Source organism: Embiotoca jacksoni, unplaced genomic scaffold (assembly GCF_022577435.1).
Source record: "Embiotoca jacksoni isolate LCO1_2020_lvr unplaced genomic scaffold, fEmbJac1.0.p SCAF_12, whole genome shotgun sequence".
Taxonomy (NCBI): domain Eukaryota; kingdom Metazoa; phylum Chordata; class Actinopteri; family Embiotocidae; genus Embiotoca; species Embiotoca jacksoni.
In genome coordinates, this window is record NW_027185252.1 from 16169228 (window position 1) to 16184489 (window position 15262).

The following is a 15262-nucleotide window of genomic DNA, read 5'->3' on the forward strand; positions in this document are numbered from 1 at the left end:
GAAGAAAGGGAGAGGCAGAAAGTCCCAGAGTGAATACGTCTTTTAAAATGAGGGAGTCTCGATTTAGAAAACAAATTGTGAGACTGGATATTTGTATGTAAGTGTTGTAATTGGGATACATACAAGAAATTATAGGGTTCGTGTTTTTCATTTTAAAGTTCAATATTTCTCAAGGATCATATATTAGAAAAAGTCAAGATGTCTCATAATACTGATTATATACAGTAAGTTTAGAACAGCACCACATCTTTGCAGCTGCTTCTTACCTGTGGAGCATCTCTCCTACTTTGCAAAAGCAGCCGAGGGAAAGCAGCACCAGGATGGCTTTGGATTTCTGGTTGACCTGAGGGGAGCACAGGTGTTCTGCCCAACGCTTGAGCACGTCGGAGCTCTCCGCTGGGTTCAGACGCACCTGGAAGCACACACAACACACTGAAACAGCTTTCATAGTGGGGAAATTGAGTGTAAGAACATGTTTGAGTGTAAGAACACGGTAGTGTTGGGTCATCTATGTGTTTCCCAGGTGTATTTGCAAAGTTAATCCTAAAGCTAACAGGAATACTAAAATAATCAACATTGACTCTCAAAAATGTCATTTGTCTATTCAATTTCATTTTTATAATCTTTCACAATCCAATCCACAGTCACCCAACCATCACCTACACTACATACACACAGACTCAATCTATCCAGACATTACACAGTATCTGATGTTGTTTATGGATGCCGTCATGCTGAATTACCTTGGCCAGCCATGCGGCTCGGTTCCACTCCCCGTAGGTCTGCAAGTAGCGGCAAGCGTCCGCTGCCTTGTCAATCAAACACAGCAGCTGCACTCCCTCTGACAGACGGCAACAGGGAACAAGTTATACACACGTCTAAGACTGAGTAATGGCGGTAGTCAACTCTGCCAAGACGCCAGCAGGATGATTTCTTTATTATATACTGCTGTCAGTAGGCACTCTGATGTGATATGCATATGGGATTGATTCCAATACAAATTGATTGATTTAAAAAAAAAAAAAAAAAAAAAATTTTACTTGAGAAATGCAGATTTAATGAAACTATAGACTGATGACACGGCACTGATATTTTAAGGCTGTAGACACCTAGACAATAATGTAGCTGCTTGTCCTTATTAAAACAGAAAGTTGCTGACTAATAAAATAAATACAGTAACACTACCTGCCAGCTTGCCATTAGCGATCATGTTGGTAGCCACAAGTTTAATTGTAGACTGCGAGGGCCCTGAGGAGGTGATGGTGGTCACTAGGCAGGCCTTGAGGGAATCACAGTAGTAGCTGGAGTTGTCTGCGCTCGTCTCCAACAGTAACTGCACCGCTCTGTCCGTCTGAGAGCAACAACAAAGCCATGAGCACGTACTGAATGAGACAGAAACAAAGCATCACCAGCTCTGGCAGGTAACCACTTTGTGTGTGTGTGTGTGTGTGTGTGAGCCAAACAGGAGATAATTGCAAGGGAAAATTATGTTTATTATCATGCTTTTCATCTGGCGTAGATGGATGCTCAAGCTGATGCTGGGGTCAGCACAGGCTGCCCTCTGCCTGTCTGCCTGCTGGATAGCTGCACCCCCAGAAAACAGCCGGCTGATTGCCGCCTGTGATTAGAGGGAGTGTGGTGACATCGAGAGGGGAGCGGAGAGAGAGGCGACGGCAGTCCTCACAGGCTGCAACGCCAGAGATGACAGAAGCAGCGCTTATTGTCATCAGCACTGATATGGCTGGTTTAAGACCGTGCCAACATGCATGAATGCACAGCTAAGGAGCGTGAGGGTGTTTATTTGTGTGTGAGCGGGAGGTAAATATAGTCTCAAGATAAAAAAGGAGTGAGTAAGAGATCAAAATGTGCTTCTTCAAAATGATCCATTCATGGCAACCACATCACTTAACTTATTTGAAGAGCAGAACTAATCTATCATATGTTACTCATGCATGATTTAAATGCAACTTGTATCTGCAGCCTCCTGTTTAGGCAGTGTGGGGTGGTGCAGTACCTACCTGTCCCAGCAGGAGAAGCTGGTCAGCACATTTCTTGGTGTGATCATAACTGGAGCGCTTCACCTCCTGCAGGTGAACCCGATCCAGCTGGAACTTCTGTTGAGCAGCGCAGAGTAGCAACAGGTTGATTTTTTTTTTTTGTTGATTTTTTTTTACACACTGCTTCCAAAGATCAAAGGTCAAACCTTGCACACGTGTGGGAGAAAGAGACGCAGATGAAATGAGTTGGAGATTATACACGGCATCCGTTAAGAGAGTAATGATGAGCCACAAGAGAGCTGGGAACACAATTATAGGAATAGAAAGTCCAGGCGTGGAGAGCGCAATTATAAAGTCTTTAAAATATTCAGGAGCTTCTCTGGTGCCAGTGCCTCCTATACTGCCTTTCATTATTGCTGGCTTTCTCATCATTATTTTATTACATGATCTGATTTTTTTTTTTTTTCAGAGAGCAAATGATAGGCATGAAATGTAAAAACAGCAATAGATGCTTCAAAGAATTAGATATCATGAGTTTTATAATAAGATGAGAGCAGGAAAATTATACAATGAGGGGAGAGATAATGCAGAGTAGAGAATAAGTTACACAGGCTATGTGTGTGTGTGTGTGTGTGTGTGTGTGTGTGTGTGTGTGTGCGGGCTTTCGTATCTATATCTACCACAGAAGCTTTTTTTTCCTTTGCCCTTCATGATGATACATTCTTCTGCGAGTCACAGCCGTGGGCATAAATCCTTGCAGAGATACCAAATGAGTTTAGTAACTTCAGAGCTGTGTGCTCTGTTTTGGAGTCTTGGATATTAGTAATTACAGTCGGGCTGCTGCCACTGAAGCTGCTTTATGACAACAGCAACCAAATGCTACTGCAGACTGTCTGGGTAGCTCTTTGAAAATCCAAAGTTTGTGATCACTGCTTGGCCCCTCATTAACAGGCAGCAGAACTTTCACAAAAGCAGAGTGGTGTATAATCTGTAAGAAACTAAAAAAACAAAAATTACAGGGCTATTTGAGATGTTTTAATTGGACCTCTACTAGCTGAAATTACCCCATTTGCATTTTGCAACTTGAAACCTTGATGCTAGCTAAAGGCTCCTTGACCGTCTTCGTAACTGAATAATCATGTTTGATAAAAAAAAGAAGAGTAAATGTTCTTTACTTTTCTCTGCTTCCATTGGGTACAATGATGCAGGATGTCAAGCAAAAACACCAAACCTACAGAAAACCCCAGAAAATGCCTGTCTTTACTTGCACAGTTGGCCAACTTTTTAATTACCTCCTACACTTTCCTCAAAGCATTTTCTGCCGTCTGGACACAGAAACAATGTGTGGCACATCCCTAGCTCAAAATAAAAAAAAAAAACAACAAGAAACCCTGAAATGAAAAACCTACGGCAACACACAAGAGGGTGTCTTTGTTCTGCAGCTGCCATGTCGAACAGCAGAGTGATGTAGATAAACACAACAGGACCAATAAATGGGCATCCTCTTAAGAAGACTTTCACAACAAACTTATAATGAAAGCTGAAAAGAGGGGATTCTGGGAGCCTTGGACACTATGTCATCAGCAAGACGCATTGATCTGAGCAGTAACACGGCACAAACAAGAGAGGGATCTTCTTTTTTTTTATTTTATTTTTTATAAATGAGTGTGTCCGAGTGTGGGCTGGAGTGCCCCTGACGAAGGTTGGGGGGATTAAATGTGGAAGGATGAAGTGACGGATGGATTTGACCTCAAAGGCTTAAAAGTGCGAGTTGCCTCCTTTAAAGACAAAGAGCTTAGTGAGACAACAGAGGTGATACACAAAGTCATTAGTAAAGGAATGTACTGTGTGAGCAGGGTGATGCTGACAATGTGGATGACAAGGGACAGGCTGGTTGTGTCTGTCTCTATATGATGTTGACGGTTGGGATCATGTCTTTATTGAAAAAAAAAAGTTAAGTATTTCTCTTTTCTTATTTTACTGACCTGGAAGTAAGAGCTCTCACACAGGACATCGTTGCAGATGTCCAGGTGGTTCTGAGGTGGCGGCTGGGTTCCTTCACTTTGGGCCTGACCGTCAGCGGTGGACACACTGAGCTGACGGGCCTGTGCAAACGACTGGAGGTAGTGGGACGCCACTGTCCAGAAGTGAAGGTCCGACTCGTCCCCGAACAGCCTGCCGTGAAGCAAAACAATGCATCAAGCTGGGGACAGAGTGAGCATCGTTCTCTCTGGAGTCAGGTTGTGCAGACCGGATCAACGTGTGACTCAGTTTCCGTAGTAGTGTGCTCACTAATGACCACAGTTCCTGTATCTTCCAGCCCACGCCTCGCTCTTTCAGTGAGCTCCCCTCCTCCTTCTGCATTTTTCTTCCATCGTTTACGTCCCCTCAGCCCCCGTTAACATATCTGCACCACCACACAGCTGTTGCTAGGTTACCTTGCAACATTAAAAATGGCATGGAAACTTGGACGGCCAGATGTAGAGACATGAGAGTGGGCTCCCGGCATTCAGGTTACAAAAAGGGTCCTTTGGACTTTCCAGGTAATCGTGGCTTTAATAAGAAGATGCAAACAGGGGGGAAGAGAATGCATTTCTGCTCATACTTGCTGCTCTAGATTTGTCAGATGCTCGGGGGAAATGAGAACTGAAGCGAAGACGAGATCAGAGTTGCTGACAGCAGCTCTCATGTCGTGCTTTTTTGTGGAACCACAGAATCACACTTTACAGTTACAGCAAAAATAAACCGTTATTTTGGCAATTATATTAAAAAAAAAGTGACTTACCTTATAACATTAAACTATCTTTATACTTTTTCATATTGATATTCCTCAAATCACTTCTGTGTAACACAATATGTCTTCTTTAAGTTATTAAAGTATTTTATATATATTATTATTATTTTGTTTTTATATCATACATTACATTTGATTAAAATCAGTGAACAGGAGTGCTGGGGGGAGAAGGTGTTTTAGTTTTTAGTATTTTTACACATTTCATCTAAAGTTTGTACAAACTCCACTTGTGTCAGAACTTTATCGAAATCAGCTGCCTGACTGTTAACAAAATAATCATGCTGGGGCCCCGGTAAACCCTGATGAACACTGTGCAATCTGTGCACCAGCACACAGTGGTACCTCCGTGCAGTGTTGTAACTCACCGTGACACCAGGAGGCAGCGCTGCAGAAGACTGAGCTCCGGGTCCTGCAGCACGCTTTTCATATCACTGGGGAGCCAATCAGAGACAGACAATCAGAATCACCGGCAGAGCCAATTACACTTCTCAAACACAGCAGGTCCTGTGAGGCTGTTACTGGAGACTCTGCTTATCTGTCACCCCGCAGACTACACGCTCTTTGGGCCTGCTGTCTAAACACAGAGGACGCTGGCACTCTCACGGCAAGCCAAAAGTACATAAACACAAACTGACACTCAGCTTAGATATACTGACATACATGCACTGATATCAGATTGTTTCTGCTTGCACCATGGCATTAATATTAAATATTTTAGTTTGAGTGTGTAAAAAGAGAGAGAAGAAGTGTAATAACTCACTTTGACAATGAGTTGAGCTGCTCCTGGATCAGGCCTTTTATCTCGTCTTTTTCAATGTAGTCTCTGAAATAGACGCATCAAAGTAAGCCAAACGGCTCCTCTCATGTCTTCCTAAAATAAAACCTGACCTGATATTAAATGGGAATCGGAAAACATGCTTGTCAAGAGAAGTCGCTCTGTGGTGTCAGGCAAAGTCTATTATAACATTAATGCTGAGGTCAGGCAGTTCCCCACACACCCTGCTAATATACTGTAGCTGCCTGACTTATGATAATGCAGCCAAGTGTGATCAATGAAAGAAAGCAGTGAAACACTCAGAGTTTAGTCAAATGGGTTTGTGGTTAAACACAGAAGTAGCTGTCTGGAAAAAGAATATACGCTCTCTAAGGACAGGCTCGGCTGGATCCCATGTTGACTTGTTTACAGACGTGAGCTGCTTACACTAGCAAATTCACCATGTCTTTTTATGGAGGTAATAAACTGACTTCTTGGGTGGTTGGCAGATGGTGTGCGGGAATAAAAAAAATGCATTAAGGCTAGAACTTCTGACTGATAGTTTGAAAGTCATTCAATATTTCATCAATCCTTATTTAGTCTTGCAAATCTGATTCAACTCGAAATAAGTTTCTACTTCATATATTACTAAACACATTAGAACCTAAGGCCAGCCCTGCTCACATTTAGCTCTTGTTAAAAAGTTACCACTGAACTAAAATCACCCCTGAAGTACAAAATGAAACTATAAAAACGGATGGCATTACCCGGTTTTAATAAAAATCCCAATTCAGAGTGTATCACCCTGAATACAGCTCCACATTATAATTAATAAGGAGAAAAGTAGTTTAGATAAGACAGCTAGAAACCTCTTCATACTGTTTTATTACGTTTTGTTTGACTGTACACTATGTATGTGGTGAGAGGAGGTCATTCACTGTTGAAGAAGCAAGTTCAAGCAGAGAGTAGGCCATTGTTTTCATCCCCAGTTTGAGCGATGGACAGTGCGCACCGTTCAAATGCAATTTAACCTAAAGCAGCGCTGCACAATCACCGATGCGTGCTGTGTGAACATCAATAATTGAAACTCTTGGCAAATATCTGTGTGCTATTCTGCTTACTTGCTCACAACATCTTGCGTTGGGAATAGGTGCCAGTATTTGATTTTGCAGTATGATTTTGGTTTTGGCTCAGGGCTTTCCCAGCACTTAAAACAGTCGTTGACAAGCTAATGTTCTCTCTTTTCATACAGTCCAAGAAAATGAAGTATAACGGAGGCTTATAATAATTTTCAACAAGGTTTAATTCTTGACTGCAGATGCATGTTTTTAGTGTGTTTTGTGAGTTCACTTCAGATGCTCTCAGTTGGTTTCCACAGTCCAAATGCGGGTAAAGCTGGAACTTAAAATTCAACACAAGTGAAGTGTGTGAATGTAACATTCTTGTCTCTGTGTGAGCTCCACAACCAAGACATTTCAAAACAGGATGACTTTGATTCACGGTGACTTGTTCAAAGGTGAGACTTACACCTGAGTGATGTCCATGGTAAATGTTCCTGACCAGGGCTGCAGCAGGAGGAAAGCCTTGAGAGTGAGAGCAGCTCGGGGCACCAGCAGGTAAGGACACCACACTGGATCTGTGCACATTCCCAACACATGAGAAAGAACACAATATTAAAGTAGTAGTATGAGAGCATGTGTCGTTACACAATATGCAAATGGATAACTGGGCCTTAATCTCTCTCTCCAAAAATCTCTTTCTTTCATTCCTTCACCCTCTTTATTCCTCAGCTCACCAGTCAGGTCTTGTTCGTCCATGCGGTAGCTGGCAGACTTCATGGCCATCTCCAACACTCGGATGCAGCCGTCGTCCGATGCCAGCACAACCTTGTCTGATGTGCACCAGTCGATGTCCAAGATGCGGTAGTTCACGTTGCGACCGATCCGCATGCTGCTGACCATTTGGACCTGCGAGAGAGGAGAGCCACGGTAATTCATCTCAAACGGTTACCTGTTTCTTTTATAGCATCAGTGACAAGCGTAGCAAGATGGTGGGAAAATATTCTGCAACATTGAAATGGAGAGAAAGACACACAATATGGAATTGCTTTTCATCAAAAACAAAGAATGGCCAACATGGTGTACACATGTAAACTCATTATAGACTAAGTCAATGGACAGCCTTTTCTCTAAAACCTCTCTCTGTCGCTTTTTATGTGGCTGCAGTCAGTGTAACCCAGCTGTCTGTGGAGCGCTGAAGCATTTCAGAAATCTCTCCTGTGCTTCTTCCCCATCCTTATTCTCTCTTACGCCTCCCTCTCTTTGCTGCTCTTCAGCTGTTCCTCGTATCCCGCTGCAGCTTGATCCGCCTGTCATCCGATTTTTAGATTGGGAACTGAAACCTACGTGTCATCTCAAAATACAACCCTCTACCCAGACAGCAGTGCCCCATTGGGACCATCTCTCTCCACCTCACGCCCGTTAATCCACCAAATCATCTGTGTCCACATTAATCTGCTCTTCAATTTCTAACATGCATTACTGCTGGTAAGATAACAAATACTGGGGTGTGGACACATAACAAAATAAAAGTGGAGTTTATGACATTAGATCAAATGATGAACTGTAGCAAAAACTCTCCACAAGGATTTTTAGTTGAGGTGAAGTTAATGTGCATGTAGAGGGCTTTCTGGAAGATTAGGACTTTGTTAAACAAAGTTAAAGAGGAAGCGAGGATGGTGCCGCCTTTCTGGCACGAGGATCATTCATCCTGCTGCGGTTCAGCTTATACATACATGTCAGGAGAAAGCTTTTAAGGCTGGAGTATGTGTACTTACACAGCACACTGTAATGCTTGTTTAATACAACAGGGCAATTACAGTGGATGCACTATTACTACACTGTTTGTTTCAGAGAGGACATTAGTTAAATGTAACCGAGCACGATACTGTAGTGCCTCAGTGAGTAGATTGCAACTGCCATAGTAAAGCGGTAAATCACAGCTATGAACCTGCAGACACCTGCAGATTCTGTCCTTTTATTGGAGTTATGCAGAGCAGTGACGAGATGCATGCTGGGAATTTATAATGTGTTACAAAAAGACCAATCAATGAACTAGCTGCAATTCTTTCGTCACAATGAAACGTCATGGGGAAGGGTTGTTGTGTGGAGTCTCACCTCTTTGGTGTCCCAGACCTCTGCTCCATCTGTGTACATGACCAGCAGCTTTTGGTTTCCCTTCCCCGGGGCGAAGCGGATCTTCTTCACCCAGCCTCGATGTGTCGGTATTCCCCTGAAAACATCGATATTATTTTTTTTATAATTGAACTAACCTGCTGACCTTCTGGATTTTTCCTGCATATTTTTCTTCTAAAAGACATCTGACACACTTATTATTACACAGTAACACATAAAGTTGTGCTGTCTCAATATCTGAGCATAGATAATGAGCCTACACACAACCTGAACTGTCTGATTGAATATAAAAACCAACATTAGCATACAAAAATTAAGGTAAAAGTATGTACTTTGGGGAATAACTAGTAATAATGTAGCAATACAGTAGTGCAAGAACTCGAGTTGCAACTAATGGTTATTCTTACTGATTTTTATCCTTGTATTGATTCATCTACTGACTGAATTCACAATCAAAATAACAAAACAAACACCCATCACAGCATCTTGGAATCCACATAACTTTCTCAAATGCCCTTGTTTGTCAGATCAACTTCCCAAAACTCCCAAATATTACATTTACAGAATTTTAAAAAAGCCAACAAATTCTAGCATTTCAAATATGACATTTTTCATTTTTTCTTGTAAACTATCATTTAGGTGTTAAAACAATGGCTTGATTAATCAACTCAAAGTAGCCTGACACTTGCACGACATCTTGGAGTTTAGCTGTTACCTTGACAACCGAGCTTTCAGGTCCCAGAAGTTGAGATTGCCGTCCACGTCTCCAAGCACCAGGGTGTCACCTTTCCAGGCAATACAGGCAATACTACCCATACTACCCTGCAACAGAAGAAGAAGAGAGAAATTAACTGGGAGATGAAGTTTCAAGGACAAAGGAGGAAGAATGTACATGTGTCCCCTGCTAATATATTTTGTAATTAAGTCAAGTATTGGAAACCTTCGACTAAGTAAACCTAAAAATTGATTTAAACAGTTTTGAGGGCATGTCTTAATTTCAAACATCAAACAGCTATAAGAATTACTGTCTATTAGCCTGACTGGATATTCTGAGCACTGAGATAACCAGCACTCAGCGATTGTCCCCCGTATTCTGGGACTGGAGACAGACATCTAGAACAGTTATGTCATTATGTTCACAAGTCACGTCTTTAATGCAGCCGACCACCAGGTAGTTAAAAAAACGCCATTCCAACAGCATAAAAGTTAACTATTTCCCTCTGCTCTAAACCATCCTTCTCTGGCATTTCATGTCCGAGAGTAAATGAAAACAGGACAATAAATTGAAATATCAGAGGCAACTGAACCGTCAGCAAGCACAGCATCTGAGTGTAAGTACGGCTGGGCTATTCCACAATATACAGTGCTGATGTAAAGACATTAAGTGTCAGCTCACCCTCAGTTCTTTTTTCAGCATTTCCTGACAGAGATATGAAGATCTTATATCATTTCTGAAAGGACTGTAAAACCTTTTGGGTATATGTAAATCTTTGAGACAATAAATCTGCCTCCGTCACACAGATAAGGCTTTAAAATCCCCAGGTAAACCTCCAGTGTCTGTCTGTGCAGCGTGAGGAGATGCAGGTATTGAGCTCGCAAAAGAGCCACTGCTTCACAAGAGAAATTAATGTACAGAATGAATGAGGCTTCTCTTTAGAAGCACAGTATGGAGCGAGATTAATTTTTGCCTCCTTGAATGTAAAAACCTCGATAAATGTAAGTGCTAAGATATGAAACTGTGCTATTTTTACTGACAGAAGATGTGGGAAATTAACAACACATAATAGAAGGAGCTACCTACACTATAGCATGACTCAGCTCAACACAATTACAAGTCATGAGGCAAAGAAAGCTCCTGAAGTCTTCCAAACTTTTTCCACAAACAGCAGCATAGAAATGAATGTTTAGGCAACTAAACAAGTTTCTTATTAAACAATCAATCGAGTTTTTTTTTATTAGTGTTGAGATGTTGACTTGTGAATTAATCAACCCCCCTACATCCTACTACTATATTATATAATATCTTGGACTCATCCAGGTGAAAAGCAATCCTGTTTTCAGCAATAGCTACTGTCCGTTTACTACTTTGGCCCTTTTGCCAAAGTAAGGTGAACACGTGCAAAACACGATCTGGGGCAAAGACGACACTTTCAAAATGTGTGTTTGTTCTCTAGAAAAACACATCTGCCAAAAAACATAAAGCTGCAGGATTTATCTGTGAAACCTTCACCTTGATTGCATTCAGTTTATCACTGAGAGAGTCATATTAGGTTGGCCACATTTTGCTATGGAGCCAACAAACCCCCCCTCCCCCCACCTCCCTCACACACACACACACACACACACACACACACACACACACACACACACACACAAACAAGATACAGAGGACACAAGATACAGAGGGAGAGTGATGATGGCCTTTACTTTATGGAGGAGGAAAATGTGCCGACACTGGCTACCAACCAAAAAGCAGTGTTTCTTTTTGGCTCCAAAATGCTGAATAAAACATTTTAACAAGAAGATTTAGCCTTTAAACAGAAGAGAAGTGATATCAGAGCAAGAACATACAAAGACAGAAAAGGACAACATTTTTTGACCTATCAGTCTTCATATACAAAAGTATCAGGAGAGTGATGAATGTGGTATGTAAAGGTGAAGTACAGTATAAAAGGCAGTGCAGGTTACAATGCAGAGAAAGTATTGATTATTAGAACAGATAACAGATAGATACAAACATTTACAGAGAGAGGAGAGTCAGAGGTTGGAGGAGTGAAAGGTGACATACACAGAAAGTAAACACGGAGAAGAAAGAACAGGTTTAGATCTTTGTGTGCAGAAGAGATTAATACAATATAAACTGAATGGAAGGAGAGCGACAGGAAGCAGGTGCAGTGCACGGATCAGTGTGCATGACCTTCAAGTAGTCCAGGAGGATCTGAAGTTAAAAAGAGACATAAAAAAGATATACAAGTCTCTGGACTCACATCAGGGGGAATTCTTGCACCATCTTTGACCGTGTTACCCTCCACGGTGATGTGGTAGACCTGCCCGTCTGTGTCAGTGAATACAAAATGCTCTCTGGCTGAGATGGCCTGGCTGGTCTCGGACTTGCTCTCGGCATCCTGCAGGAGACTGGAGGGGAGGGAATCACATAGACAATTGTCTGGTAAGCACGCACCACTGTTTTTTTTTCACTCTCTCTAGTGTAAAAAATTCTGGCATGATATCTTGGTATTCTGGTGCTGACAGTGGAAAGGCATTACAACTGTCATCCAGTCCAGTGATTCCTGACCAGGGGCGGTTGTACCCCAGAGGGTACGACTGCAGTTGCCAAGGAGTACAAGGAAATATTGTGGAGAAGTTGAACTGATATTAAAAGTAGAAATTATGATCTCATGAAAATAAAAGAAAGAAAAATAATTCAGCTGTTACATGTGAACAGTATGCTTAGAGTTTCTCAAAACCAAGTGGCCATCTTGTTTTTTTAGAGCTGGAGGTGACCATCTTTGGATGAGCTAGGGAGGAACGAGTGGTGGACCTGACTGAAAACCAGAGGACACTGCGCCTGCCCACCTGTACAGGAAATCAGACTACACGACAGGCATATCAATCAAAACAGACACGCTGCCAAACATACAGTGAAGGAAATCATTATTTGATCCCTTGCCGATTTTGTAAGTTTGCCCACTGATAAAGAAATGAACGGTCTATAATTGTAATGGTAGGTTTATTTTAACAGTGAGAGACAGAATATAAAAAAAAATATTCAAGAAAATTACATCATATAAAAGTTATAAATTGATTTGCATTTGATTGTGTGAAATAATTATTTGATCCCCTACCAACCAGCAAGAATTCTGGCTCCAACAGACCGGTTAGATTAGTCCTCTCGCTTTAAGAAGTACTCCGAATCTCAACTCATTACCTGTATAAAAGACACCTGTCCACAGAATCAATCAATCAGATTCCAACCTCTCCACCATGGGCAAGACCAAAGAGCTGTCTAAGGACATCAGGAACAAGATCGTAGACCTTCACAAGGCTGGAATGGGCTACAAGACCATCGGCAAGCAGCTCGGTGAGAAGGAGACAACTGTTGGTGTGATTATTCAGAAATGGAAGAAACACAAAATGACATCAATCGCCCTCGGTCTGGGGCTCCACGCAAGATCTCACCTCGTGGGGTATCGATGATCATGAGAAAGGTGAGGGATCAGCCAAGAACTACACGGGAGGAACTTGTTAATGATCTCAAGACAGCTGGGATCACAGTCACCAAGACAACCATTGGTAACACACTACGCTGTAATGGATTAAAATCCTGCAGCGCTGCAAGGTCCCCCTGCTCAAGAAGGCACATGTACAGGCCCGTCTGAAGTTTGCCAATGAACACCTGAATGATTCAGAGAAGGCTGGGGAGAAGGTGAGGTGGTCAGATGAGACCAAAATCCAGCTCTTTGGCCTCAACTCGACTCGCCGTGTTTGGAGGAAGAGAAATGCTGACTATAACCCCAAGAACACCGTCCCCACCGTCAAGCATGGAGGTGGAAACATTATGATTTGGGGGTGTTTCTCTGCTAAGGGGACAGGACGACTTCACCACATCGAGGGGAGGATGGACGGGGCCACGTACCGTGAAATCTTGAGCGACAACCTCCTTCCCTCAGCCAGGACACTGAAAATGGGTCGTGGATGGGTTCCAGCACGACAATGACCCAAAACATACGGCCAAGGCAACGAAGGAGTGGCTCAAGAAGAAGCACATTAAGGTCATGGAGTGGCCGAGCCAGTCTCTTGACCTGAATCCCATAGAAAATCTGTGGAGGGAGCTGAAGGTTCGAGTTGGCAAGCGACAGCCTCGATACCTTAAGGATTTGGAGAAGATCTGCAAAGAGGAGCGGACCAAAATCCCTCCCGAGATGTGCACAAACCTGGTGACCAACTACAAGAAACATCTGACATCTGTGCTTTTTTTTAATATTCTGTCTCTGACTGTTAAAATAAACCTACCATTACAATTATAGACTGTTCATTTCTTTGTCAGTGGGCACTTACAAAATCGGCAAGGGATCAAATAATTATTTCCTTCACTGCAGCTCTCTTTGAGGCCTAATATCTAATTCAATTATGGAATTATTTTCAGATCGACTACCAGAAAACTGATGAAAAGGGGTGAATTTAGCAAATGACCCAATTATGACTTTTGGAGCCAATAACAGTGCACTTTAAGGTAATCCGGCAATGGCTTAAATTTTCAGACCTGAAGACTACATCCATTTTCCTATACAGTCAATGGCGAAAACTAGGAAACAAGTGACTGATCTGTGGGTTAAGATTGTTTTTTATTTTTCCATAAAGTATGTAATTTTAGAAGTGCAGAAGGACTCACGGATTTCTGAGTATGCACCGAGACACATCAACAATCTAATATTATAATATTGTAAGGTTTTGACTTCACTATGTAAAGTGCCCTGATATGATTTGTGCTGTGATTTGGCGTCATATGAATTAAACTAAGTAGAAAATGTATTGAAAAAAACAAGGGCCAAAGAATTTGGTTTTGATTTATGATGATGTAATGTATGACCAAAACAGATATGTAATCGCAGACTATTGAATTTCAATCCTAAATGTCACTGAAAAACTTCCATCCTGACAAACAGCCTCGGAGGGAAAAGTCCTGCAGCTTCATAACTCCCACCTGATGACTGAAGATTCAACGCTACTCTGCTCGGCATCTGACACTGTCTGCCGAGCTATGGCCTCCCTCGCTGCCATCTGCTTCTTCTTTAGACTCTTCAGGTTGTGGGATGGGGACCACTCCTGTTTAAGCACACACACACACACACACACACACACACACACACACACACACACACACACACACACACACACACACACACACACACACACACACACACACAATTGCAGTTAAAGTGACAAACGCAAACACAAACATGTTTGCTGATATCACAGCAAACAACTATAGTGAAAAAAAGCAGACAAGGATGTGATTCACGTGTACAGTAGATGCTCTCATAAATGAAACTAAAGCACACAGGAGAGTTGGTTTTCCCCAGATTTCTTGTCTAAGTGCCGGAGCTTTGTGGCGGTGGTGACTCGAGGTTGTAGTCAATATGGAAATTAGACAGAGATATGGGACTGTGGGAGGCCGGCATGTATTATTAAGGTTACTGTCGATTTTATTCACACTGTGGAGGATTTTACGAGCCCACTGTAAAGTTTGTTCGGCGTAACTCTTCTTTTATGAGCATTTCTCTGGCCTAATGAAGCCACTGTTCTTTGCTGAGCTGGGCGAAATGTTCCAGACTAATCTCTTCAATGGCCCCAACAAATACAAAGACGGAAAGGGGTCTAAGAGTGTGAGACAATTACCAAAGGGAAAAGTCTACAATGGGCGTTTCTACAGCGCTTAGTGTTTGGTTTACATTAATATGTAAACAGCAGATGATCAAATATGCAGCTTTAAATGTATGTGGTCCAACCTGTTAAGATACAT

General features: G+C 42.1%; 1 protein-coding gene across 1 annotated transcript in view; it reads right to left on the reverse strand.

The window, feature by feature from the left end:
* The window catches only part of wdr11 (WD repeat domain 11), a 53860-nt gene that overhangs the window by 3699 nt on the left and 34899 nt on the right, over positions 1-15262 (reverse strand). Inside the window, exons 15-27 of the mRNA XM_069145106.1 lie at positions 14444-14565; positions 11727-11874; positions 9455-9561; positions 8722-8836; positions 7341-7512; positions 7073-7181; positions 5552-5614; positions 5157-5222; positions 3983-4172; positions 2019-2114; positions 1186-1351; positions 744-841; positions 267-412 (exon numbers count right to left, since the gene is read on the reverse strand). Coding sequence (XP_069001207.1) covers positions 267-412; positions 744-841; positions 1186-1351; positions 2019-2114; positions 3983-4172; positions 5157-5222; positions 5552-5614; positions 7073-7181; positions 7341-7512; positions 8722-8836; positions 9455-9561; positions 11727-11874; positions 14444-14565 — 1598 coding nt within the window. The remainder of the gene's footprint in view (positions 1-266; positions 413-743; positions 842-1185; positions 1352-2018; positions 2115-3982; positions 4173-5156; positions 5223-5551; positions 5615-7072; positions 7182-7340; positions 7513-8721; positions 8837-9454; positions 9562-11726; positions 11875-14443; positions 14566-15262) is intronic.